This window comes from Helicoverpa armigera, chromosome 8 (genome assembly GCF_030705265.1).
Source record: "Helicoverpa armigera isolate CAAS_96S chromosome 8, ASM3070526v1, whole genome shotgun sequence".
NCBI lineage: Eukaryota > Metazoa > Arthropoda > Insecta > Lepidoptera > Noctuidae > Helicoverpa > Helicoverpa armigera.
Window position 1 is genome coordinate 9,220,234 of NC_087127.1, and position 25,402 is coordinate 9,245,635.

Genomic DNA, 25,402 nt, shown 5'->3' on the forward strand with positions numbered 1-25,402 from the left:
CATAGTAACGGGTGATTTTTTAAGAGGTATAGGATTTGATTTTCAAAAAAAGCACAAAAAACTTGAAAAATTTGATGAAATTCTTATTGGAATCGATGGAACGATCAATATAATTTAATGTTTGAAGATGATTTCATGCAAATGCTGGCCGCGGCTCCGGTTTAGATGGCCCATTCGCAAGGCCCAATTTCGGCACTCTCTCCAACATTTATCAGCCGGTATATTACGAATAAATGCTTCAATATTGGCTCCCAGTGCGTCAATCGTTGCTGCCTCCACAAGAAATAGTCCAAAGGCGTTAGATCACACGATCTAGGCGGCCAATTGACGAGCCCAAAACGTGAGTTAAACTGTTCACCGAAGCCTGCTCTCAATTAGGCCATTGTTTCGCGTGCCGTGTGGCATGTGGCACCGTCTTGTTGGTACCACATGTCAGGCATGTCCAATTCTTCCATTTTGGGCAAAAAAAAATCGCCAATCATCACACGGTAACGCCCGCCATTCATTAACGTTTCGGCCATTGTCGTCTTTGATAGTAAACTTCAATAATTTGCAAGCGTTGTTCGTTCGTAAGTTGATTCATGGTTAAATTATAGACCATACTGAACAAGTTTCACAAAGACACAAGACACGATTCACGCGTGATCTACCAAAAACAGTGTTGCCAAAAAGATACCAGCAAAAAAATCACCCGTTATTTTATGAACCACGTGCCTATAATATTTCACTCTAGAGTCTTTTATCAAAGCCCTGAGGTATGCATTAATATTTTCATTATAATAAAAAAATATGTGAGCTTGACAAAAAACCTTGATATAGGATAATATTTTTGCAAAGAGAGCGAATAAAATCGTGTGGTAGCGCTCTGCCACTTAGGTAATTCTATTTTTGTCTCTGGAAGCCACAGGAAGTCTAATTTTCTTGTGTGCAAGCTAAAATATTATCCTTCTCAAGGATATTTTGAAGTAACTTTGCTCCATGTATTATGATGAAAAAATATTTGTGGGAGTTTGAAGTGTCTTAGTAAAAGTTTTCATAGAAATCTGATTAAATTCATGAGCCTTCTATAACTCTTTAAATGATTATTATCACTATTCATTAAAAGAGGTTCTTCAAGGATTTCCCAATAATCTCAAATATCTGATTGTCCGAATCTATTTTTCCAAAAAACTTCAATATGTGCGGCCATCGCCTCGCGCCTACGCGCAATTTAGATCACAGATTTCAATCAACGAAAAATCCCAGCACATTTCTCGAAAACCAGTATTCAGTTCGAAAATAGAAAAATATGCGGACCCGTAAATCTGGCGACCCTTAAAAATGGAGTAATACTTCACTAAGCCAAAAACAGAGTGAAAAGGGCGGGCCTATTATAAAGAAAAAAAACTTTTTCTACGTTGGTATTTTTGGTTGTAGAAAAAGCAAGAATTATTGAAGTATTTTTTCTACATGGTTGTCGGTTCGAATGTTTCCGATTATGCAAAATTCGCGTGTCTGGAACAAATCAAATTAAGATTCATAATACATCGAAATTATGGTACGAATCAGATACAAAGACTCAGTGCCCTCTAAAAATATCTGTTTAATGTGTGTATCTGAATTAATTACAAATTAAAACATAATAATTTAAACTGTTCGAGCACGTTATCATTGACAATTGCAATAATTTTAATATCGTCTTAATAAAAAAAGAACAAAAAAATTAAATTATTTAAAATTCATCAAAAGCATTCAAATAATAATTATGTCCATAACATTGCTTCATCGTTACTCAATACTCAATTCTTTATTAGCATATTATATAGGACTTAGAAAGAGTGACGTTGATCCGGCCCTAAAGCGTGCTACAGTTTTATTGACCTGATTCCGTTCATCGGATGTAGTGGAAGACTCCTCTCAAGACAGCTATTAACTTGGTTTAGTTTTATTTGCCTACGTCACGTGATTCATTGTGGCCCTATTCATTTTGTGAACGTGCCTTTTGACCCTTTCGCCTTAGTTCAGAGGTTCTATGTGTATTATGGTGACATCGTTCCGGGTATTTTGTCGGTAAATTTTATCTTGCTGACAGGTGGTTTATTATTACATTTTAGGGGATTATAAATGCATGAACCTTGGAGAAGGGTCATCGAAATTTTCATTAGTGTTCTCTAATATTGACTCGCTGATAAATTCACTTCTGAACGAAATTGAGACAACACTGACGGTTAAAGTAATGAAACCAGAACCGTAGCAAAAACATCAAAGCATAGTTCAGTTAATTAAGAAGAAGCTGGAGTAGTTTGTAAAACATTTTATACTACTTCCAGTTGGTAACAAATTGCGTAACATTAATGGCGATTGCTACAAGGAAATGAACTTTATTTCTTTGCAATAATGCTATTTTGTGGTAGGTGTATACTCATGGTTTTATATTTACAGGAGATATATAATTTGTCCCTCGAGATAATAATTTGGTGAAAATCATCAAATGTCCCGCTGTGGGTGCACCGTTAAGGAGTGTCAGACACTCATCTCTTACTGACTAAGCCCATCATGGTCCTTCTGGTGCCTCTTTAAATTCGTGCCGTGGTAACTCTTTTAAACAATCCTGCAGTGCCGACAGGCGACCAAAGAATGTTCCTCTATAAAATGGTTTTAAAAAACAAGTACAAAGAATATCCACTAAAATTACATTATCCTGCCAACACTCAATCATTTTAGATACCGTTTGAAATCCGTGGAGTCGATCGATCAAAACTGTTTGGCTTCCTCAATGAAGTACCTGCCTTACCATAGCAAATCGAAATAGCAAAAAAATTGGTGATATTTTGCCTCAGCCTTTTCAGCCAATTTATTCTGTATTTTCTTTGTATTTAGATCAAGGAGATTCGTAGCCCTTTGTGTATGTTTCCATAAATTGCAAACTCTTTGACTCGGTATCGATGGCGGTGCATATATTTTCTAGTTATTCAGTGGTATACTATTGTTTATTGTCATCAATTGTGACTTTAATAACTGCTCTATTTTCAGTTTTAGATTGAATTTATATATTTTCAAATATATTTATTAATTTTATATTTTGCTTTAAAGGACAATGCCAGGGTCTGGGCTCACAGTTTGCCCAGCAGTGGGAGTAGTTCCAGAGGGTTCCTTAGTGCACTTTGAACACGTAATGCAAATATTTTTGAAATCGGTCTCAGGGCTCCCGAGGAAAACCGGTTCAAATATTCCACATGAACAGTCGCTTTACAAAGCTTGAGCCATTTGCCCAGTAGTGGGAGTGGTCAAAATAGATTTTTTACTTCATTCTTAACACGAAATTAAAATATTTTTGAAATCTGTCCCAGGGGTCCCGAGAAAAACCGGTTCGAATATTCCACATGAACAGTCACTTTACAAAGCTTGAGCCATTTGCCCAGTAGTGGGAGTGGTTGGAATAGGTTCTTGACTTCACTCTTAACATGAAATTAAAATATTTTTGAAATCGGTCCCAGGGGTCCCGAGAAAAACCGGTTCGAATATTCCACATGAACAGTCACTTTACAAAGCTTGAGCCATTTGCCCAGTAGTGGGAGTGGTTGGAATAGGTTCTTGACTTCATTCTTAACACGAAATCCAAATATTTTTGAAATCGCTCCCAGGGGTCCCGATGGAAACCGGTTCAAATGTTTTCCATAGATAGTCACTTTACAAAGTCTTAGGTATTTGCCCAGTAGTGGGAATGGTCAAAATAAATTCTTTACTTCACTCTTAACACGAAACCCAAATATTTTTGAAATCGGTCCCAGGGGTCCCGTGGAAAACCGGTTCAAATGTTCTGTCACTTTACAAAGCCCAGTAGTGGGAGAAGTTGAAATAGGATCCTCACTTCACTCTTAACACGAAATAAAAATATTTTTGAAATCGGTCCCAGGGTTCCCGCGAAATTAGCCTGACAAGACTTTTCTTCCAATTGGGTCTTATACATGTATTGTCAATCTCAACGCACAAGACGTGACTGCCTTACTCTATCTCTCTCTCTTGGGTTATTTTTTTTTACTTACTGTGATTTTAAAATAAATTCTAAAAGCATTGGATTCTAATAAGAACTGGCCCTGAGTTCCCGCAAAAAAAGGTAATTGTCGCAATACATTTGATTCTCGGTAAAAATCTAGAAGGTCAAAAAGTCTGTGCTATGAGCTCTCTACTAGAAAAATCTTATCAAGACGAATAAAATAAGCTCGAACTCGAGGTAGTTAGTAGATACCGTTGAGGAGTTCCTTCGACTCTCTGTCGTCTCCTGCGTCAGGTCAGATCTTAACCTCCACTGTTTTGTGGTATCGGAGACATATACCCGAATGACAAGTTTTTACTTAATATGTGCCTTCAATTTATGAGAGTTGCACCCGATTTTTTTTTGGGTTTCCATCATCAGACCCTTGACCGGATGACAAAGGAAACGTTTCGGAAGCCCTTTGGAAAATGAAATAATTTTTTGAATTTGTTGGTTAACGACGGAGTTATGCGCGTACAAACGTAAGAAGAATACAAACGAACTGAGAACCTCCTCCATTTTTGGAAGTTGGTTAAAAAAAGTTGTCGTATACAACACCTCGTGTTTGTTAATTAATAAATAATTCATTTCAGTTAAGGTAGTATAAGTGGAATAGTTAAGAGTTCGTAAGCATATTTTTCGTAATATTGAACAAGAGTCAAACAAGTTTTTCTCAGGACTCCTGGAATAGATTTTGAAATACTTTGGTCTGGGAACTAATATAAGCCTATAGAACATTATACACTATGCAGTTATTGTGGGCAATCCTTGAGCCCAACTTCCATACAAAGAATAGCATTGTCCTTTTCTGTTACTTCAATGCTCCTCAACTTAAAACAACAACTTTATTGCTCCATTTACAGTAAATCCACACCATTCTCTTTCTCTCGGTCCAATATATGAGAACAAAATTCAACATTTTCTAATAAGACCTCAGTAATGTACATGAGAGGTAATACCGTCCCTGCATCTGAACCTTGGTTCTAAGCCAGCGATATCACAAAGAAACTGATTGGCTTAGGATTTTCTTTCTACTAAGACTATATTACTGGCTTGCACATGATATTATGAGATCCCGTACAGTTTGCTGGGAAAAGCTTTGTAAAAATGTTTAAATAAAATCTATTTAGTAGAATATTCTGTTGTGAGTAGAATGACATCATCATCCTCCGAGCCTTTTTCCCAGCTATGTCGGGGTCGGCTTCCAGTGAGTAGAATGACAACAGAAAAAAAACATATTAGGAATATAACGTTAAAAGCATATTATTTATTGATTCTAGTAAATTGGCAAAATTAAATAACAGATTAGCTTTATTTAGGTATATTTGTATATTAGCTCGAACTTTTTAATAAAATAGTTAATTTAAATTGGTGATAAAAGAGAATACCTAATACAGTGTACAGTCGACAATATTCATTAAATATGAAATATAATATAATACAACAGTCTGTCTCTTTATCATAATTCCCCAAATTCAAAACTCGTGTAAAATGGGCTTAACCTGTTTACCTTTTCTGCGATTACCGGCTTAACAATACCACAGTTGGAAAAATCCACAAGGATTAAAGTTGTCAGGTCAATTTGTCTTTACCTACATATAAAACCTATTCAAAGTGGTATAAAATATTTAAGCTTGTTGTTTGTTAAATAATGCTCAAACATTACCTACTTTAATTTGTTAACTTCATAATTTTGTGTCATATTTATACAATACACCTAACAATAATATATGTATAGCGAAGATACAATATGTGAATAGGTGGGTTAAATGTCGATTCTGAACAAAACTAACTAATCAGCTTTTATCATATTGCCAAATAACCAAACTAAATATTAATATTTTTACTACAAAGTTTTAACTACGAATAATAAATTAATGAAGAAGTTAACTTTAACGCTTTCATAAATATAATACTCCCTAGACATCGATATTTAAAATAGCCAACGATAATAGCCGTTCAGTTGGAATTCTAGACCATTATTTTCCAAGCTAATCACATGTAATAAGCAATTGACCTAAAAATAAATATCTACTCGACCCGTAGTAGAAAAAGTGTAGAAGATAAAATACGGCCATGTATGAGCCGGTTCCGTATCCCCTAAAATTTTTATTATATCATAGTTTTCAATATTTGTGGTTAAAGCTGCGCAATAGAAATACATTATTTGTGAAAATTTCACCTGTCTAGCTATGATGGCTCATTAAAAAAATCCCGTTTTATTACCGTATTACCTTTTTTGGATGGGAAACTATCAAACGACCCCTCTCGCTGTGGGTTAGCAGCGGGAGGGAGTGTCAGAATCTTGCAAGTCATCATGTTCCTTCTGAAGCCCTTTATTTATGTGTATGATTTTTGACGTCGTTAAAAAAAAGCAATTTATGTACCAGGGCCGCGGTAATTTTTTCTAATAATCCCGCAGCGTCCCGTTTTAACCTTTGGGTATGGAACCCTAAAAAAGAAACTGTGACATCACAGCGAGAATAGATGCCACACACAAGGTGTTTACTTAAAGAGTTTTGATAAATTCGCTGAAATATTTATGTTAGAAGTAATTATACGGTGATTTCTATTCATTTGTTGATTTATTAGTGGCGTTTTAAAAGTTACTTTTGTTTGTTTGATCTTGGTTCGTATTGTATGATTCTTTTACTTTTTTATTTTTATTATAGAGTTTGTTAAAAACTGTAAAATATATACGCGTGAAAATCTTTGACAGAGAATTTATACATTTTAAATGAATAGGAGTCTAATGGGATAGTTGATACATTTACATTTGATAAATTAGTTGATTAAATAATTATGAACATTTTAACAAAACTAATTTATAGCATTTACAAATCTATATAAAGCTAAACCATAATATTAATAACGATCAACATTCACAAACTAATATAATTGATCAAACTAAAAATAACACAGATATTCCTGAAACAGGACTCAAAGGAGATCGAACTGAACGTCACATACACGCACACATACAAACGCTGATCACATTTGTCTTTGATGCCCGATATAGCTCGTGCACCGAGCTTTGTCGAACTAACGATACGGTGCAATACTGTGATGGCATTATTTAGTAGCAAAAAAGAACTAGGAAAGATAGCATATTTGGATGACTTGCTTCTGATCTCTGATCTTTGGAATAATGTTGTCTAGAACTTACGGTGCTGTAAGCTCATTTTTTAAAAGGTTATATAAATTGTTTGTTTGTGTCACAATCAAAGTCTTCTATGACAGCACATGATAATTCTGCAACATCAAAATTATTGCAGTTACTGTTACTTCGTTCGGTTTTTTGTTGTTGTTTATATTGTCATTATTTGACCTTAATAATTCTTCAAAAAAATATTCTTCCACTATTTCTTGTTAGTCATTAAGATTTACTATAACAGGTGGTGGTGGTCCATTAACAGAAAAAATATTAAAAACGTTATCTCTAACAATAAAGTTCTGAGTAATATCGCCTTCCAGGTTTCCTTTTACTACACGTCTTAGTTTTCCTTTATCATCTTCATTTTGTCCCACCCTCGCAGCTGAGATAAGTAATTTTCTGCTCAACGAGAGCATCACTTTATTTAAAGCACAGAGGAAGGAACGGTAACGGAGATGCCATAAGGAAGGTAGGCCAGCACCTTCTTGTAGGTCAAGCAACGTATAAAAGGCGTGATCAGTTACTAGAACCAACGAGACGTTCGAATTTCTTGTCAAATTAAAACCAATCTGTCAAAAGATTGGTCTTGATTGATTGGTATTTTTCTTTGAAAATTATAGGCGGGTTCCATAGAAGGTGTGTAAGGACGGAGCAAGTAGCACCCGCATTTCGCCGCGCTACTTAGAAGATTTTGCGTTATGCCGTGTCTGCTAGTCATTTTGTTCTCCATGATTTAGAGTTTTACCGTTGTGAATTATGTTCAATTTTTGAATTTATTGTCCGTCGTCTTAATGAGATTGTAGTCGCCTTCCTTTATTCGTGGTCTTTCAACTCGAATGCAGTTCAGTTGTGTTGCTTTGTTAGAATTCAGTTCCTTAGCAGCTGACTGATTGTTTGCGAATTGCGATTTTTATTTTGGTTTTCAACTGTCTTCTTGAAAATATGTGTTGTTTAAGCGAGATTTATTTTCTGCAGCTGCAAGATTTTGATCTTTCTTTTTAATCCCAAAAACATTTATTGTGTATTTTACAAACACTATATACCTGTTATATATAGTTTGACTTCGACCTGAGAAAATATGTTGTATACCGTTTTATGCTATGTTTTATTGAACACTCTTACATAATAATTCAACATCACTCATTCTTTATTTATAACTGACATAGTAACTACGACCCCTTTAGAAGGAAAAAAGGCCTGTTCTAAAAATACAATACGTTATCGGTTCAGAAGTGACCTAGAGGTAAAATCCATAAGTCACTTAATGCAAGAAGTACGCGGTGCAGTTTTTCAAACGTGCATATTTTACCATTTATGCTGCCAACGTACATAATAGCTGACTATTAACAAGCCAGTATTTTATCTGAGATTCTTGAAGGCTAGACTTTGTAAGGTTTATAAATTGCCTGTAAATTATTCTGTTGATACCTTTATTAGTTTACAAAATTATGCTTTCGATATGAGAAGTGTACTCTTCAGTTTTTAAAGAACAAAGTCCTTTGTCACCATCTGCCAGTCTAGTAGTGAAGAACTCAAAAACCACTGCATGAGTTTTCATGTCATCAATACCTCTAGATAGAGATTGCTTTGAGTGACGGCCAGGGTGGACGTTAGTATGAAAATAGAGGCTTCCGGCGACTGGGACCCCACTTAACTAGGACCGCGGTCCAGTTGCCGGATCCATAAAAATTAAATAATTTTCTTCCTTCACTTTGAAAAGAGATCATTACGAACGAAAATTTGATGGTCTTTATCTTATTCAGAATCCTACTAAACAAATCGAATATTGACACATGTCCACAGTGCGGTTACAAGCCAATTCAGATTTGACGGTTATTACCCACATAGTAAATCGTAAGTGTCTCATTTTATTTCAAACAGTTAAACATTATAGTCGGACAGAAATAGTGCTATGAATGCATTGGGTAAAAGTTATAGCTTTTCAAATGGTACAAGATAAAGGGGTCTTGGTTTAGTTGTTATGTTTTTCGGGAAAACATCTGGTTTTATTGCATTTTGGGTACATAAAGCTGCGATTACTAGTTGGCGCGATTCCATCGATGTAACATTGTATATGGATGTGTGTGTGTGTGTGTGTGTGTGTGTGTGTGAGCTCAATCTATGAATGAACAATGAAGGTCTTTAAAAATTCAACTCTATTCGGTCTCATAATAATAATTGTAAAGAAATATTTTTAAAAGAGGTATCATTTTATGAAATGTGAATTTAAACGTTTCTCTTCATTTTGATGTTATTTTAGTACTGTTTTTAATTTTTGTTCGCTGATATGTTAATTTTACTGTAATGTGAAAAATCTTTTGAAAATATTCGCAGCTATTTTAAATACGTGTTTATTTAAAAGGCAAAAACAAACAGTCTGGTGTCAAATAAATATTACAGCACTTTATTTCTAAAAGTACGATGTAAAAAGTCTAGTTAATACTTTTGCAACATAAATTCCAGTTAATCCGATTATTTTTTAAGCACATTAATAAACTTAATTTGTCTAACGCTTGATTAAGCGATTTTATTACAATGACACATTAGCACGAAGCGAACAATTTTTCATTATGATGAAGTAACTAGCTACGCCCTTTCATCGTTCATGAATCAATTTTTCAAAGACTTTGGCATCTAAATTGAGGTAGAAATATTTATCAAAGACTTTGAGGAATCATTTTGATCCTGTCTTCATTTTGTACAAAGATTTTATGGAAGATTAATAAAATTGGACATTAACGAAATGAGCCTTTGGTATTAGAAAGAAAATTGTAAAAAGTCTTGGAATCGAATTCTTGATTGATTCGTTGCTTTTGACGTTTATAGGGATTTTGTGATGCGAAGTTTTTATTGTGAATTTTATCATTATGATTTTTTATTCAGAAACTCCTATCATAGAGACATTTTTTTTTCTTAAATAATAATATGCCTCACGCTATTTAAAGGGGAGAAAATCAATATAATTCTACACTATGTAAGTAAAAAAATTACTGATATTTTAACTAGAGGCGGGTATAGGCGCCTTTTAAGCACCTTCACCTACATTTTTTACAAAGATTTTTGATTAAAATTTTATTTTTATTTACCGACAATTGGGCAACGAAAGCAATAAACTGCAGGGCCAAACAGTTTTAATTTTCATAAATAATTAGAAATTGCATTGAAAACACGCCAACCATTCATTATCAGAGTCTTATCATTTATTACATCTATGATTATAAACCATTTTTCATACTTCGATCTGTTAACACAACTGATAGAAAAACTAACAATTGCTAAGATTCATATTTCTTTTGTGACCTTCCAATACTATTTAGTGCTTTCTGAGAAGAATTAATCACTGACAACCTAAATGAATTAAGAAAATATTACGGCTGAAAATAAGACCACAGTTACATTTCTAGAACTAACTATTACTGAAATGTTTCATCAAGAATTTCGATAAGCAAAAGGAAGCTTAAAGTTGACTACATTTAAGCAGATTTTAGTACACAATTTCGGTCTAATCTGATAGGATAAAATACTTTCGTAATTCTATAAATATTTTATTATTTAAAAAATAAGCACTTTTATTTAATGGACACATGAAGGCCTACAAACAGAATTCCCAGAATTACTCACTACGTACAAATTGAACTAACGGATTTATGTCGTATTATCGAAATTGAAATGGGAAATGCATTATACAATCTGATCTATCTGCCTGATTTCAGTAAATGATTGATTCTGAATAATTTATACTCACTGTTGTTGGCATTATTGCGCTCACTTTTAGTAAGCTAAAATTCCCAATACCCATTCTCAGGTGTATTTTTTAATTTAGAGAATAAAAGCGATTGAGTTACATGACCTCATTTTTCATTTTCTTTTAGTTTTTTCTAGATTTTTCCGAGACTTCGTCTTTTTCCAGATCAGATAGAAGAAGCGTTTCTCCCTTTTTAGGCCAAATACCTATTTTCAAGTCTAATGTTATCTCCATCGGTCCAGCCCAATAATGCGATCGTAACAAAATAGTTGTTCACCTATTTTATTTATTTTTTAGATTCTTATTTCCCAAAAAATAAGCCTACACTTAGTACAACTTATCAAAATATTATCCTAACAAACTTTCACCTCACCATGAATAAATTTATATGAAAAGACCCTTCATGCACGGGTCTGATCTTCGAGAGAATTTCTAAAGAAAATCTCTGTGGTTGGAGCAACATTTGACAAAGGCGGTCACCACAATAGGGTTTTAGTGTATTACCCTTTGTACGTACACTAACTGGATTTGAAAGCCTACCCTTACTGATAAGCTGGTTTGCAGTGGAATTGTGACAAAGATACCTCTACTATTATTTTATGAAGTGCCTGGAATTTTGGTACTTAGGTACTTGTTTACCTGTTTATTTTAATAATGAACTTGAATACAAATAAATTAAAATAGAGTGTCTGTTTGTAATATTAAAATAAGTGTTTTTCACTCAACATAAATATCAACTCGACTCACTATAGCAGTTTTTTTTATTATTTTTGTTTTTCTATCTGCTTCTAAATGACTAGACTGATTTTGCAAAGAGTTATATGTCTGGCTGTTTTATACCTATTTTGTACGTAAAACGATAAAATACAACGGTTTGATTATTTTTGAATAAACATGCTGTGCTGGGTATTCAACTGTTTCTTACATAGAAAATGTCCTCAACTAGGCCGAAAAAAATCGTCACCGCTTCGAAAGCTTCATAATTCTCCTACGGTATTCCAGGGATTTATCAGCAAAATTGAATTTTATGGAGGCTTGAAATTCTGATGGTATTGAAGTGTATCGATACAAAGATATGTTCAATCTGGTGGAAGATACGAATGCTGTCAGAACTATCTTGTCAGTGTTGTAGATATTTATTGTGATATTGTATTATTGGAAAATATTGAGTGGGGGATGGAAGGTTTCTAATATTGTTACGAGACACTTAAAGTTTTTTGATTACATTATATTATTATTCCACTACAACTAAAACTATTGAAATAGGCTAAGACTGATAAATGTTCTGAATGCTTTAAAATATAATATTGTAATGGATTAGATATCAGCCGGTGCGATGCTAGGATCGTATGCGCGTATTTATGCTATGAATTTAGTTGCAGACCGCCATTGACTTTTGCGAAAACCGAACCTCTGTATAGAGTGTATTTTATGATTATGTACCTACTAGACAAGATACTTATTGCGAAGTAGCAAAAAACGATTAGATGTAGGCATTTTACTTTTAAAGCGGGTTCAACAAACATTGCTGTCAGAACAGTGGACGCTTATAGGTAGTATAGTAACTGAATTTTCAGTTATGAAAACAGCTTTATTTTAGACATGCGCGATGACCTTTCGTGTCAAACACTATAGCTGTAATTACTAGTATCACCGTTTCCTAGTATTTAGTTTGTGTTTGTTTTTCTGATACTGAAACAAATCAATCGAAATCTACTACTGAAACAAAAAACTGACTGAACAATTAGTATCCCACAACGTAGTAGCTCATGTATTTGTTCAACGAAGCTTATAATCATTAAGAAAAATAGATATAAAAGTACAAACATACATGACCTCGGATTTTCATAATTATTTGCCCGATAAAATAAAAAGTCATGTGTATTTGTACTTGAAAATCATTAGTGACGAACCACCCCATTACTACATGTATGACGTCCCCTGTTTGTTATACAGTAGGTAGCGGGCATAGTATAGTTGCTATATGTGCGTGTTGCTTAAACCGTGTCGTGCGCAGGACGTATGCTGTCTCCTGGATCGTTGCTTCCAATACCCGCGGCGGAGCGCCCGCGACTGCGGCTGTCAATTTGCATTGCTGCATGCCGCGCCCGACGAACAAAACCAGGGTAGCTAGCGGAGCCCTGCCCGCGGTAAATCGCGGGCATGCCCCCACTGCCAATGCCGATGTGCCGGTTGCGACCACCAAGTAAGCCGTAGCACGCTTACTCGTGTGTTACAAAGTCGCGTTGAGTTCACACGTATTTCTGCTAAGCACGCTACTCACGGAGTCGACACTTGCACCGGTTCACATCTTTTCATTCATTCCAAACGTCTGCTCGGCGTTCACCTCCGAATGTAGCTCCATACTCACCAACAACGGGTTCCAATCACAGTATGGTGTTATTTCGCAGGAAGATGCTGCTACCTACCCGTCTGATATTATTATTCAGAGACCCACTGAGGCATCCAGTGAATCAAACGTGGTGGCCCTATATGCTACCGAGAGCTATTCAGCAAAGGTTTGAAGACTTGGCTCCAAATACTTTACAGCACATTCTAGTGACACGTCACTTTAAGGGTTGACACGAGGTCACATTGGAGTATTGTCGCTTGAAGATAATAGAAGTAGTGTATAATAATAATATGTGTTAAGCTTTCAAGGTATAAAAACATGTTGAAGTCACTTTGTTTGACCTGGCGAGTGCTTTGACCTCTATGTTTGTAACCTTTGGCTCGAAGTAATGTTGGTTCAAAAAGGAACAAATAATGTTATTATACAAGTAGGTGATTCACTACAGCACTTGTGTTTTGGGTAATTAAACACGTTTGTTCACTGAAACCCTGGACAGCACGCTAGCATCGACATCACTAAAGATATTGTAAAATATTTTGACATGAAGTTTTGCACGTTTTTTCTCGTTTGTAAAGTGATTTTTTTATATTATAATTATATACTTGCTTTTGTGAAATTCCCCGCCACTAGAGCTTTAATGGCATTATCCTAGGGTCACGTCTAACCTCTCTAAGCGAGAGGCTTATCGCTCTGGTTTGCGTCAAGTCCTCGTGTTTTAAGTTGACGCTAAGCAACACGGATCAAACGAAATAGAAGCGGAATAAAAATGAGAACTTTATTAAAATGTAAAATCCTTAGCATTTCAAAGTAGACTCTAGATATTCATTTATTTTCCCTTAAGTATATATATTATTTTTAGACCAGGTAAAACTAAAATCTGTTTATTTTCTGGGCTTACAAGTAAAAGAAAAGTTAGGTATCATGATAGTAAGCTAGACAGTAAAGTACCTAGGGTAGGTATCAAAAATGCAAAGCAATGTTAAAAGCAACCACAAACCTATTAACAAAAGCATCCGTTGACAATAGCCAAACTGCCAGCCTTCCTAAATTGCATTCAGCCTAAAACCCGATTGCTTTAACTGTCACCATTTGCCGGACAAAGGAAATATTAGCAGTGTAACAAGCCTGCCTCATTTCCCGCGCCAAATTTTCAAGGGTCCCTGATCGATGTTCGTGTAATAATTCGTTCGCGAATCTAGTTTGAAGTCCACTAACGACCATTCCCAATAATCTATCTATCGATTGTTTAGCTAACTAGAGATAGGAATCTGACGTCACTTGTATAGGGATGATGTTAGAATTCTATCTCTTCTAAGCATAATCGACGGATGGATAGAATATTGGGAAGCGATGTTAGTCCATTATGAGAGGCGAAATTGCAAACCGTTTTGTGTTGACAGCAATGAGTGATGGATAAAAAGAAATGTTTTGTTAAGTTGCTGTAATCTTCCTTTGTTTTCATCCAAGTTTTGCTGGCTTTTTGCCAGCGTCTGCTTTGTTTAAAAGGCTGTGTATATTAGAACGCATGGGTTGGTTCTGCTATTTTCGTATGATTTTTAGCTTAAAAATATTTTTTAACTATTTAATCATGTTCAAATTATTTTTCTCTATTCATTTGTTTCTCATTGTCAGTACAAAACTCACTTTACATACAACGAACTTACGCAACCAATTTTACCATTTTATCTGCAGTATTATTTGCGTCACTAACAATACAATTTCCCCTTTCAATTAGATAACGAAAATAACCTTTATTTTCGGCAAAATTATCATGAACTTCAACATCTGCAAATGACCGTACATTCGAATTTGGACTAATATTCAACTGTCAGTTATGTAACCTGCGTGGCTCACAATATGCACGTCAAATGCAGCCTCTCTGTGCCATTACACAACGAAATCTTGCCACCCTACCCTCCGAACTTACTAATTGAATTTCCAGTGAACTCCAAACAGCGTACTAATAAGTACCGAATCCATTTTAGAATGAGTTAGACGGTTCACGTGCTGTGCTGGTTATGAAGTTAGAAACAAATGAATTAAGATCAGTTTCGGATTTGATTTTGTATGTACCTATGTTGTATTGGGAATTTTGAATCTTATGTAGTTGAGATTAGGATCATGTTTGGTTGGAATTCCGTGTGAGAATTAAACCCGTATAATTAGCTTTTACTGTCACACTGTCTTGTGTTCTGAATTAGGCTATGAGGCACCATAATACTAGCCAAATCAGCAGAAATCTCAAACACTACTAAATAATTTACTCAGTTATCCATTTAAAACCATAATAAAGCAAAACGTGGCATAAAATAAATACTTAGTAACTAACAGCCACTATCGCGACGCGACGTAACATTCTTCGCAATCCATTTTTCTCAATTGACTCAACAGCTTGTGTTGCAAAGAGATCTCCTCTATTTATTTCCCTTCCTTATAAAATAAATAAAACGTAGTTCGAAGCATCTGTTAAGGAGAAATTGTTACATGACTTCATTTTCCTCGAACGGGAAATCTTCATTAATTAGTTAAATTACTTCGCCAAGTTTGCAGTCAAAATACGTGCTCAGTAAAACCGTTTACCCAGAAATTTTAACAGCGCTAATAAAGAATACATAATTACATAATTTAATACACTTATAAAAGTAGGTTATTTGCCTAAAATTCCTTCGTTCCGTACATTGTTGAATAAGTTATTGGCGGAAATATAACTTTAATGATCTGTAACGAGGCGTCTTTTGTTACGATTGCAATTCAACATTAGAGATTCGTGGGCCCTTTCCTTTAAATAAATGCACGATTTGTTCGCTGTAATTAAAATTATGAGTTATTGTAATTTGTTAAAATTATAGCCGTAATTAAAAGAAAACAATAAACGACGGGAATTTTAATGGTAAAGGTTTTGTAGTACTTACGACTGAAGTAATGACGCTGGGGAGATTGTTGCGTTCGCGGTAACTTTTACCCACAAAGGAAAGGGAATAGTAAATTCTAGGGACCTAGGGTTTAGTGTAAAAAGGTGAACTTTAGAACTAATTGTTTTATTTGTTTAATAACAAAATGGTTGAAAATGGAAATATGACTCTTACCTATGACGTGTGACAATATTTTATGACTATGTGCTTCGATCAATTCAAGTGAGATATTGTGACTCTGCAGTAGGTACCTCGTTTCTAAAGTTATCAGCGTCTGACATTGTCTGACCTGTATTTTAAAAACGACTGCCACTGAGTAGATTTTGGGAACTTTTAGTGCCCTTGAGAAAGTGGAGCTGCCTAGAGAAAGTTTCAAACCGAAAAAGCGATTCTGGTCCGACCTAGAAATCGAACCTGGGACACCCTAGTACGGCAGTCGCGCTTGCAACCTCTACAACCAAACTTATTTAATCAAAACACAACTATTCTAACTTCACACGGTTATTTAAAAACTTCAAAGGTTAAGTTTATACATTTATAAAACAGAAATAAAACGCGATAAAGCCAGTTCAGTCATCCTTCGTTGTAAATAAAGTCAGGTAAACGTTGCCTAGTGTAAATAAAAACCTGACAAGTGTGAGTCAGACTAACCATTGAGGGTTCCCTTCGTAGGTGTGATAACTATAACTGTGGTTCAGGAATCGAATTTATCGTGGTATTTGTTTACCTCACTATACAAAAACCAATAATAAAATATATTTTGCAATGCGCTAAGAAATCCTTTCAACAATTTTTTTTTTTAAGGATTATTATTTTTATTTTAAAGGTACGGAACCCTAAAAATTAAACGAAACCATGCCCCACATTTCTATTGTAACACGCGATGTAGAAGCAAATAATAAAAGTTAAAAAGCTTAGACCATTTAACCAACCAGAGCCGCCCTTTATTTATCAAACAAAAAATAACGCCATTTTTTACACTTCACTCAACCATTTTCGATCACATCGATATGCACTCACACGACAAAATTAACCAAACATAATCTTGATGCACACATGCACATATTGACATAAGTTCTACTCTTGTACCACGGTTTAAATAATATTCTCTTGAAAACAATTCTGAAGCTACGTAACAATGTCACTCACACACGCAAGTGCTCGACGCACGATATTCTGTACTCACAGCACCGATAGCACCGATAAAAGCTCGTCGATACACATGCGTGTGTGAGTGACATTTTTACGAACGTTAGTAGATACCTTCATAACTCGTATAATCATCGGCACGAATCTTAAGCGCTTACCTTAACCTGCGCAGAACTGATTTATTAGCAAAGAACCAATCCCGAGTGACGGCTATGACGCGATGCGCTGCGGGCCATTCACCGCTTTAGCCCGCCCCGTGCCTCACTTTATACCACAAAAGGGAGCCAATAAATAACTTCTGCGCAGGTGAAGATCAGCGCTCAAGATTCGTGCCGATGATTAAAGGCACCAAAAAAAGGGCTAATGGTGAATAGTTGAATGATCTAAGTTTGAAACACCCTTGTACTCTTTAGTAGCTGTAAGTTTATAATAATAGTGCTAAAGGCTACATGTTACACGATACGGTTAGGGTAGTCATTCCGTGTTAGAAAAACTGTTACGAACTTTGAATTAACATTTTAATTATTGTTTTTTAGTGTGAGGAAATCATTATTTAGTTTAACGACTTTTTTAACGCAGCTTTTTGTAGTTAACAGACAGACAATAGTTGTAAGGAACACGTTGATGAAATTTTCTACTTTCTAGCAATAGGTATATTAATAGGCGGAATTTTCAGACTTGTCGAGGCATAAAACAAAAATTTTGTACGCACCTCCTGATGGAAATCTCATTTATTTTCATCAGTACTTATTCTGTATTTCAGCTTTAGTTTAAATATTTGTTACCGAAAATTGTCGTTAAAATTACAATGTATCATTTTCATGCGTAGGTATCGTCTGTTTCTTAAAATACATACTGTTAAATGAAATACCTAAAACCAGTGTTAAATTGTCTCACAAAGCTTGAATCCACCATTTCTTTATGTAAACACATTTGTCCAAACAAAACTTTACGTTCCGAAACTCACAAATCGCGTGTCTTACGATGACAAGCCTCGAGGACTTGGAAATATGTTATGCAAATCTGAACCTTATGTCTTTAAGTTAAGGATAATTAAATTTTTGATTTGAGTTATTTGAATGCGAAGTGTGTTTACACTTGGAATTGCGAGTTTCTTGATGTCGCATGTTTGTCATGATGACGTTCCTATATCACGCAACGGATAAATATATTTCTTGTGTCTTTGTCTCAAAGGAAATTCCGCCTTTAAGATTCATTGGAGTTCTAAAAAAGAGGTCATAAATAAATAAGTCAGCCGTTCTTTTTTTGAATACCACTTTTTTTTTTCTTTATTATGTATGTGACAGTTTATAAATGTAATTCTTTTTAAAACTGGATAATAGTATGAAAGGTCATTGAACTTGTCTTATCCTAAGAAAACGTCGGTCTAGGATAGTTAAAAGTGGTCGTTTTCAAACATTTATGCGGTCTAGACAGTAAAACATTCTAAGTTAAATGGAAATTTATGTGAACTGTAGAATTGAATTACGAATATATTTCAATACATTGTTTTACGACTGGTGGTATTTTATTGAGTTCAGACAGATCTTATAATTCTCTCGTACAAATAGTGAGCTTAGTAAAAATACCATAAAAATAATTTATTGAACTTAAAAGACACTTCATTATTAACTTTAGATAATGAGCAACTCTCATTTCAACTCTGCTACGATATTTGTTTCATCACCATAGTGACAAACGCCAATACTTAAATCTACTGAGGTACCATTTTCACGTACATTTAAGAAAAGACAACACTTGACATAATATTATGAAAACTTACCTTGTGACCACCACAAATGAAAAGATTCGTACAACTTCACTAAAATAACTTCCATATAAAAATATCAACCATTTTAGCACTTTTCTTAAAAATGTGACCGCTAAAACCGATCATTTTGGTCCCAAATGACACACAGTATCTGCCAAACATTGTAAAACTATATCTATACTAAACTACTATATTTTATCAGGGCAACGGTAAGTATTATGCGGGTGAATTCAAAACTTTCGTTTTAAAGTTATACCACAATTCTAGGGTCTTGTTCGAAACTTGTTATCTGAATTCGATATTCAATTGTTTTAACCTTTCTCTATGTTTCACCTCTTATCTGTTTTCAACACTCTTCACACACAATTCACTGTGAATCTGCAATTCTACAGTTTTCTGATCTATAACAATGTTTAATACACTATATGGTTTCACTGTTCATATCTTTCAGAACCAATTTACTCTCTTGTTACTCAAACTGTCTACACTTTCAAATTTCACTCAACGGTCCTTTGGAATGCTTTTGAAGCACTATTTCTTTCTTTCTTTTTAGATGGAATTTCGAATTTTATCACTTGTTTTCTTGTCTTTTAGCAATAGAAATTTAGATCACAAAGATGAAATATTTCACTGATGAAATTCATTATTATTAATGAGGTTTTTATATATTCTGATAATAATATGTTTTTCTCGACAGCATATGCGATGGTCGCACACACACACACAAAGCTTGGAGTGTGAGGAGCGACTATTGGCTCGTTGCAGCCGTCCTCGGGTGAATTCGGCAATCTTCGTGTCAGCCGAACCTGCGGGAGGTTTCCCAGGGTTTGATGCTGGCGAATTTCTGAGGCGACACGGCTCTCAATCCAAACTTTGTCGCAAAGCCAGGTAATTCAAACTTTTCTGAAACTAGAAGCTACATAACTTAAATTTAAAGAAAGTAGAAACTTAAACTTTAATAATAACTTTCTGGTTTGAATGCATACAGAAACATAAGTTCTTTTAAGAATGAAAGAAGCAAAAGTAGCTATTTATACTACTCTCTGAACAAAAAATATTTACTAAGAAGCCTATTTTATTATATACGTGTGTCAACTTACAGATCGGCCGACAACATACCTTTAACAGCATTAAGTGACTCATCAGAGCGGCTGTGCAAAGGAAAACACCCTAGAGAGGACACGATTAATGAAGAAGCAAAATCAGATGACAGCGTCAGTGGCAGTGTCGAGACTGTCAAACATTTCGGTCTACCCATCCTCTCAGTCTCTGGCCCCTCCCCCCCAGACGAAGACTACGATCAGATAGATGAGTATCTGTAGCATTTCCATACCAGTTTCCAGCTCAAATATGTGCTGGAAAAGGTGAGGCCGCCATGGCCCAGCCCCGCACAAAGTCCCTAAGCTGATGACTAGGATAGCATCGCACTGCACTGGACTATAAACTTTTCCCCTTTGTGATAGTGTGTGTTTTTGAATGGCTGGTTCAGTCCTTCAGCGTCACAACGAATTTCAAAGACTTTCCGCTGAAGTTCTTCTGTGTATCTTGTTGAGGGACCATAGCTTAGCGTGGTGTGTTTTCATTGATCCTAACATTGATATTTTTGTATTTAATCTCATGTGTCTATTGAGTGTTAAGAAATCGCGATTAGACTTTTAATTCACCTTGATAGTTTAAGGACTGCACAATAACTTTACTAATAATAATATTAACAGTGCCACTTTTAACTTTATTGGAAGTGTCTATATACTTATCGTAAGCAATCTTGTTGTAAGTATTGTCTAAATTATGATGTATAAAATAATAATCTGCAGTGTCTTAGACTTTTTCATTTAATTTAGTTGCTAGTTCACTGTGAGTGTAATAATATGCATAAAACTTTGTATTGCATGTAGGTATGGAAATTTTTGCATGTATCTAGTGTAATAATGTAGCGGTAGAATCTATGAAATGATTTGAAGGTTGAACTTTGGTCCAATGAAATGTATTACCTGCACATGGTGTTTTAGAGAGTAAGATTGTATTGGTAAGGGGATTTGTGTGATGGGAAGTTACTATAGCAGAGTTATGTATACTTAATATAAATGTGTGTAAAGTATATCATGTATTTAGTCTTTTCTATTTTTTAATCCCTTTACTCCGCCCAAGTTTTCTGTTTCCAAAAATAAGATACAAATCTAAGGTATAAAGCTCAAGACAAGAATTCTTATTTTCAGACCCATTTTGGATTCGAATCAAAAGCCCGAAATATATTTTTAAAATGTCAATTATATATCTCGACAAAAATGCACCTATTTTGTTAGCTTTAATCCAGATTTTTGTAAATAATTAGGCATAATGAAGGCACTAATAAAAAATCTATAAAATTAGTCTGTATTGTATTGAATTAACTGTTTATTTTCTAAATGTATGAATCTGTACTGGTGATTGGGGACCAGAAGGACAGAAAATGTCACGGTAGGCCTTAAATCCAAATCACGGAGTTTTTCCAATTCCTATTGAATAAAATATTTGAAATACTAATACCTATTTCAAAGCTAAGACTATATTATTCCCTCCACTATTTATAGATTTATCCTTCATCAATTTTTAACAGTAGTGTGTCGCACATATTGTATTAGTAAATTCATTTTATTTTAATACTCGATCAATGTGTAAAGCTACCATTTCTAAAAGATGTCCCTATGAATGCAACTTACTGTATCGATCATATACTCGTATGTAGATACATCCCATTTTTTCAATATTAATTTCATTGCATAGAAAATCATGTCTCAAACCCTTCCGACAGACAGTAAATAATAATAATCGTATTTATTAGAATATAACATAATTATAGTTGTCAATTTTAATCCCAAATCGTAGTTCTTACACGTGAATAAAAAGTTTTGATTGATAGATTACGTAGATAATTCTAGAAAACTGTACAGAGCTTAATTTTAATTTCGTTTCTATATGAGTCAATATGTAGCATATCTTAAGGATAACGCATGTTTTATATTCGTAAAAGAATAAATAAATAGAAAATATGGAGAAAATCTAGGCTTATAAAGAATTTCTTAGTTTTTAACAAGCATAACTGTTGCATAGACTCTAAAAATAATATGGAAGAAGTATGTATACTTTGAATCGATTACAGAAATTCTAAAAGTCATATCGAGGATCGATTTATGAAGAGTGTAGATTTTTACTGTATTGTAAATTAAAAGCCTCGTGAAGAACATTGTTCCCGAATATCTGACTTGTTTAACTGGTTACCTTATAATGTTTTCAATTTAAAATCTGTGTATGAACGAAGTTGTCTTGTGCCAATATTTTAACAATGTTTCTCTATTCCTCATTTGTTTCTTAGAGCAATGATTTGCCCATTTATTTAATTTTGGGCCCGATTGCGATACTATGAAATGTTTTAAATATTTTTCATATTTTTTTGCAATTGGACCCTAAATTACTGAAATTCCCATTAATTTATTCGATTCAACGATGTTCTAAATTATAAGATTTAAAGCTAAAGTTTAGATGTTACATCACTAAAATTATTTTGTAATTTAATGGAATAGTGTAGCTTTTACATGATATTAGAATGCAAACCGTATATAGAATTTTACTAATTGAAGTTGTACATATCTCAGAATGATCACGATTATTATAAATTATAAATGCTCATAATTTTAATGTACATTATAAAAAGGTCTATTAAGTATATTGTACAACTAGCTGTTGCCCGCGACTTCGTCTGCGTGGGCAATTTGTAATTGTCAAAATACTACTTATGCCGTAGCGTAGGTGTATTCTTTTACATAACAGTATAATTAGGATTACTACTTAGCAGCAGTATGGGTTGATCAATCAAGGTAGTGTCGACGATGTGTGAGTATTTATCTAAACAAAAGAAGTAAAGTTTGTGACGTTGAGGAAATCTCTGGATCTAGTCAACCGATTTGGAAAATTATTACGTAATTCTCACATAAAACAAAGGTCTGACAAAGTTGTCATTTGTACATTTTCTGCAGCAGCTGCGACAAATCAGGAGCCAGAAAGTCTGTCAAACAGTTTTACTTACCATGGATAACGCGGTGTCTAGTTCACTGGGTTGAAGAGATCAGATAGGCACTCCAAGTAAACATTGGTACTCAAAAAGATTCGGTTTGACTGGAAGCCAACACCCACTCAATTGGGGAATAGCTGGGTGGATGATGACTGAGTCATCAGGCAAGCGCATAGTTTCACTACTTGTATTTCGGGGATTTTCTGTGCACTCACTAACTATGTTATGTTGGAATTCCACCGAAATGTTTGCATTAGTTCACGATCAGGTAAAGTATACGTCCGAGAGAGTAAGTCCAATTCGTGTGTTGGCACTTGAAGCCTGCAGTTCTTCCAAGATTTTCAAAATGTACGCTCGCAATTTGTCATTTCTTGGTGGAGCCAGCAGATCAGAAGAAACATAAGTGCTGTGTATACTGTGCGTCACTACTGCACAACGGTAAAATTTCGTCTTTATAAATAGCACAAACGTTCGCTCTCTTGCGGAGGACGTTTAAATACCATATTATGTGTCACACGTAGGTAAACACGACAACAGTATATTATCATCGAACCGCTTTCAAAGATCTGATGAGCGAACAGACCAGAACTGACTTGATCGCCTCGAGAAAATCAGAGCTCTATGAAGCGATCATTCGCTTTGGTTCCTACTGTTATTGTGGTTTCTGAAGATGTATTCAATTAACCAACGATGAATATATTATACTCTTTTGACTTCTCGAAAATCATAACGTTGGTTTTTGCGCAATGTAGAAACGGAAATTCGATATATTACACATTCGATATTCACACTTCTACAGAATTGATATTAAAAGGTTTGACAACGGGCTATAGTAGCGTAATTAAACTAACTGAAACAATTTTAGTGATCTTAAATATATAAAACTCAAAGGTGACTGACTGACTGACTGACTGACATAGTGATCTATCAACGCACAGCTGAAACCACTGGACGGATCGGGCTGAAATTTGGCATGCAGGTAGATGTTATGACGTAGGCATCCGCTAAGAAAGGATTTTGATCAATTCTACCCCCAAGGGGATAAAATAGGGGATGAAAGTTTGTATGAAACTTTGTCAATTTTAAACCGATCGGACTGAGACTTTGCATGCATAAAGCTACTATGGCGTAGGCAACCCTTATGAAAGGATTTTGATAAATTCCATCCCTAAGGGGGGAATAAAATAGGGGATGAAAGTTTGTATACATCTTCTTAGATTTTATGAAGAAGTCCTGATGACGAATCAGAATTTTATGATGACGTTCGATTAGATACGATTTTGATTAATTCAACCCCCATTCAACCCCCACGGGTGATAAAATAAGGGATGATGAAGGATGTAAAATGTATTAGTTTGAACCTATCAGTACGTAATGGAACGAACAAAATAATGTTTAGTTCTAATCTAAATATATAAAACTCAAAGGTGACTGACTGACTGACTGACTGACATACATATAAATAGACACACATCGTCGACACCACCTTGATTGATCAACCCGTGCTGCTGCTAAGTAGTTATCCTAATTATACTGATATATGTATAAAAGAATACACCTACGGCATAAGTAGTATTTTGACAATTCCAAATTGCCCACGCAGACGAAGTCGCGGGCAACAGCTAGTCCTTCAATAAAGTCAGTGTGATGCATGAACATTAAGAGTTGGTAAATACGTGATGAAGATGACCTAATTCATTACTATTCTAATTTGTTCATGTACCACAAAACTCAAGTTAAGTTACGTAATTCTCAGCCATCAGTTTGAGCAGCGTGAGGGAGTGTCAGGCTTTGGCCCTAGTGGGCCTCACAGGGGTTTTCTGAATCTCCTTGAGGGGCGCGTGAAATAACGGGTCTCCCAGAAACCGGAAGGTCGATGACCCACTCAAAACTAATCGCTCACGGCTACGGTGGCCGGGAGTCGTCTCTCGACATCCGGCTTTCGTGGTGTCTTACCGCAGTGGCTGGGATGAGAGTTGGGAATTTTCAGTCGCTCCACCGCCTCATTCTTTGTCATCCCATTTCTTCTCGCTCCAGATCATGGTTTAAACCGGGGCCGGTTGCGATAGGTCGCACAGTCCGCACAGTGGTGACACCCGTTCGCCACCTCCATGAGATCAGAGTTGGGAATGTTTGTTTGCAAAAACTAATAGAACATTTAGCGAAAACACGTTTGATAGTAATTCTGTCTTTGTAACTGAATAATATTAATGATATAAACGTAGCTATATAAAAGGTGGTTTTAGACTCAGTCC

General features: G+C 35.0%; 1 protein-coding gene across 4 annotated transcripts in view; it reads left to right on the forward strand.

Moving 5' to 3' along the window:
* LOC110372204 (uncharacterized) overlaps nt 1–22,108 on the forward strand; it is a 136,899-nt gene extending 114,791 nt beyond the window's left edge. For all 4 annotated transcript variants that reach the window (XM_049838351.2, XM_049838350.2, XM_049838352.2 and 1 more), the window contains 2 exons: nt 19,797–19,987; nt 20,202–22,108. In XM_049838351.2, the coding sequence (XP_049694308.1) occupies nt 19,797–19,987; nt 20,202–20,421 (411 nt within the window). In that variant the 3' untranslated portion in view covers nt 20,422–22,108. The remainder of the gene's footprint in view (nt 1–19,796; nt 19,988–20,201) is intronic.
* The last annotated feature ends 3,294 nt before the right edge of the window (nt 22,109–25,402 follow it).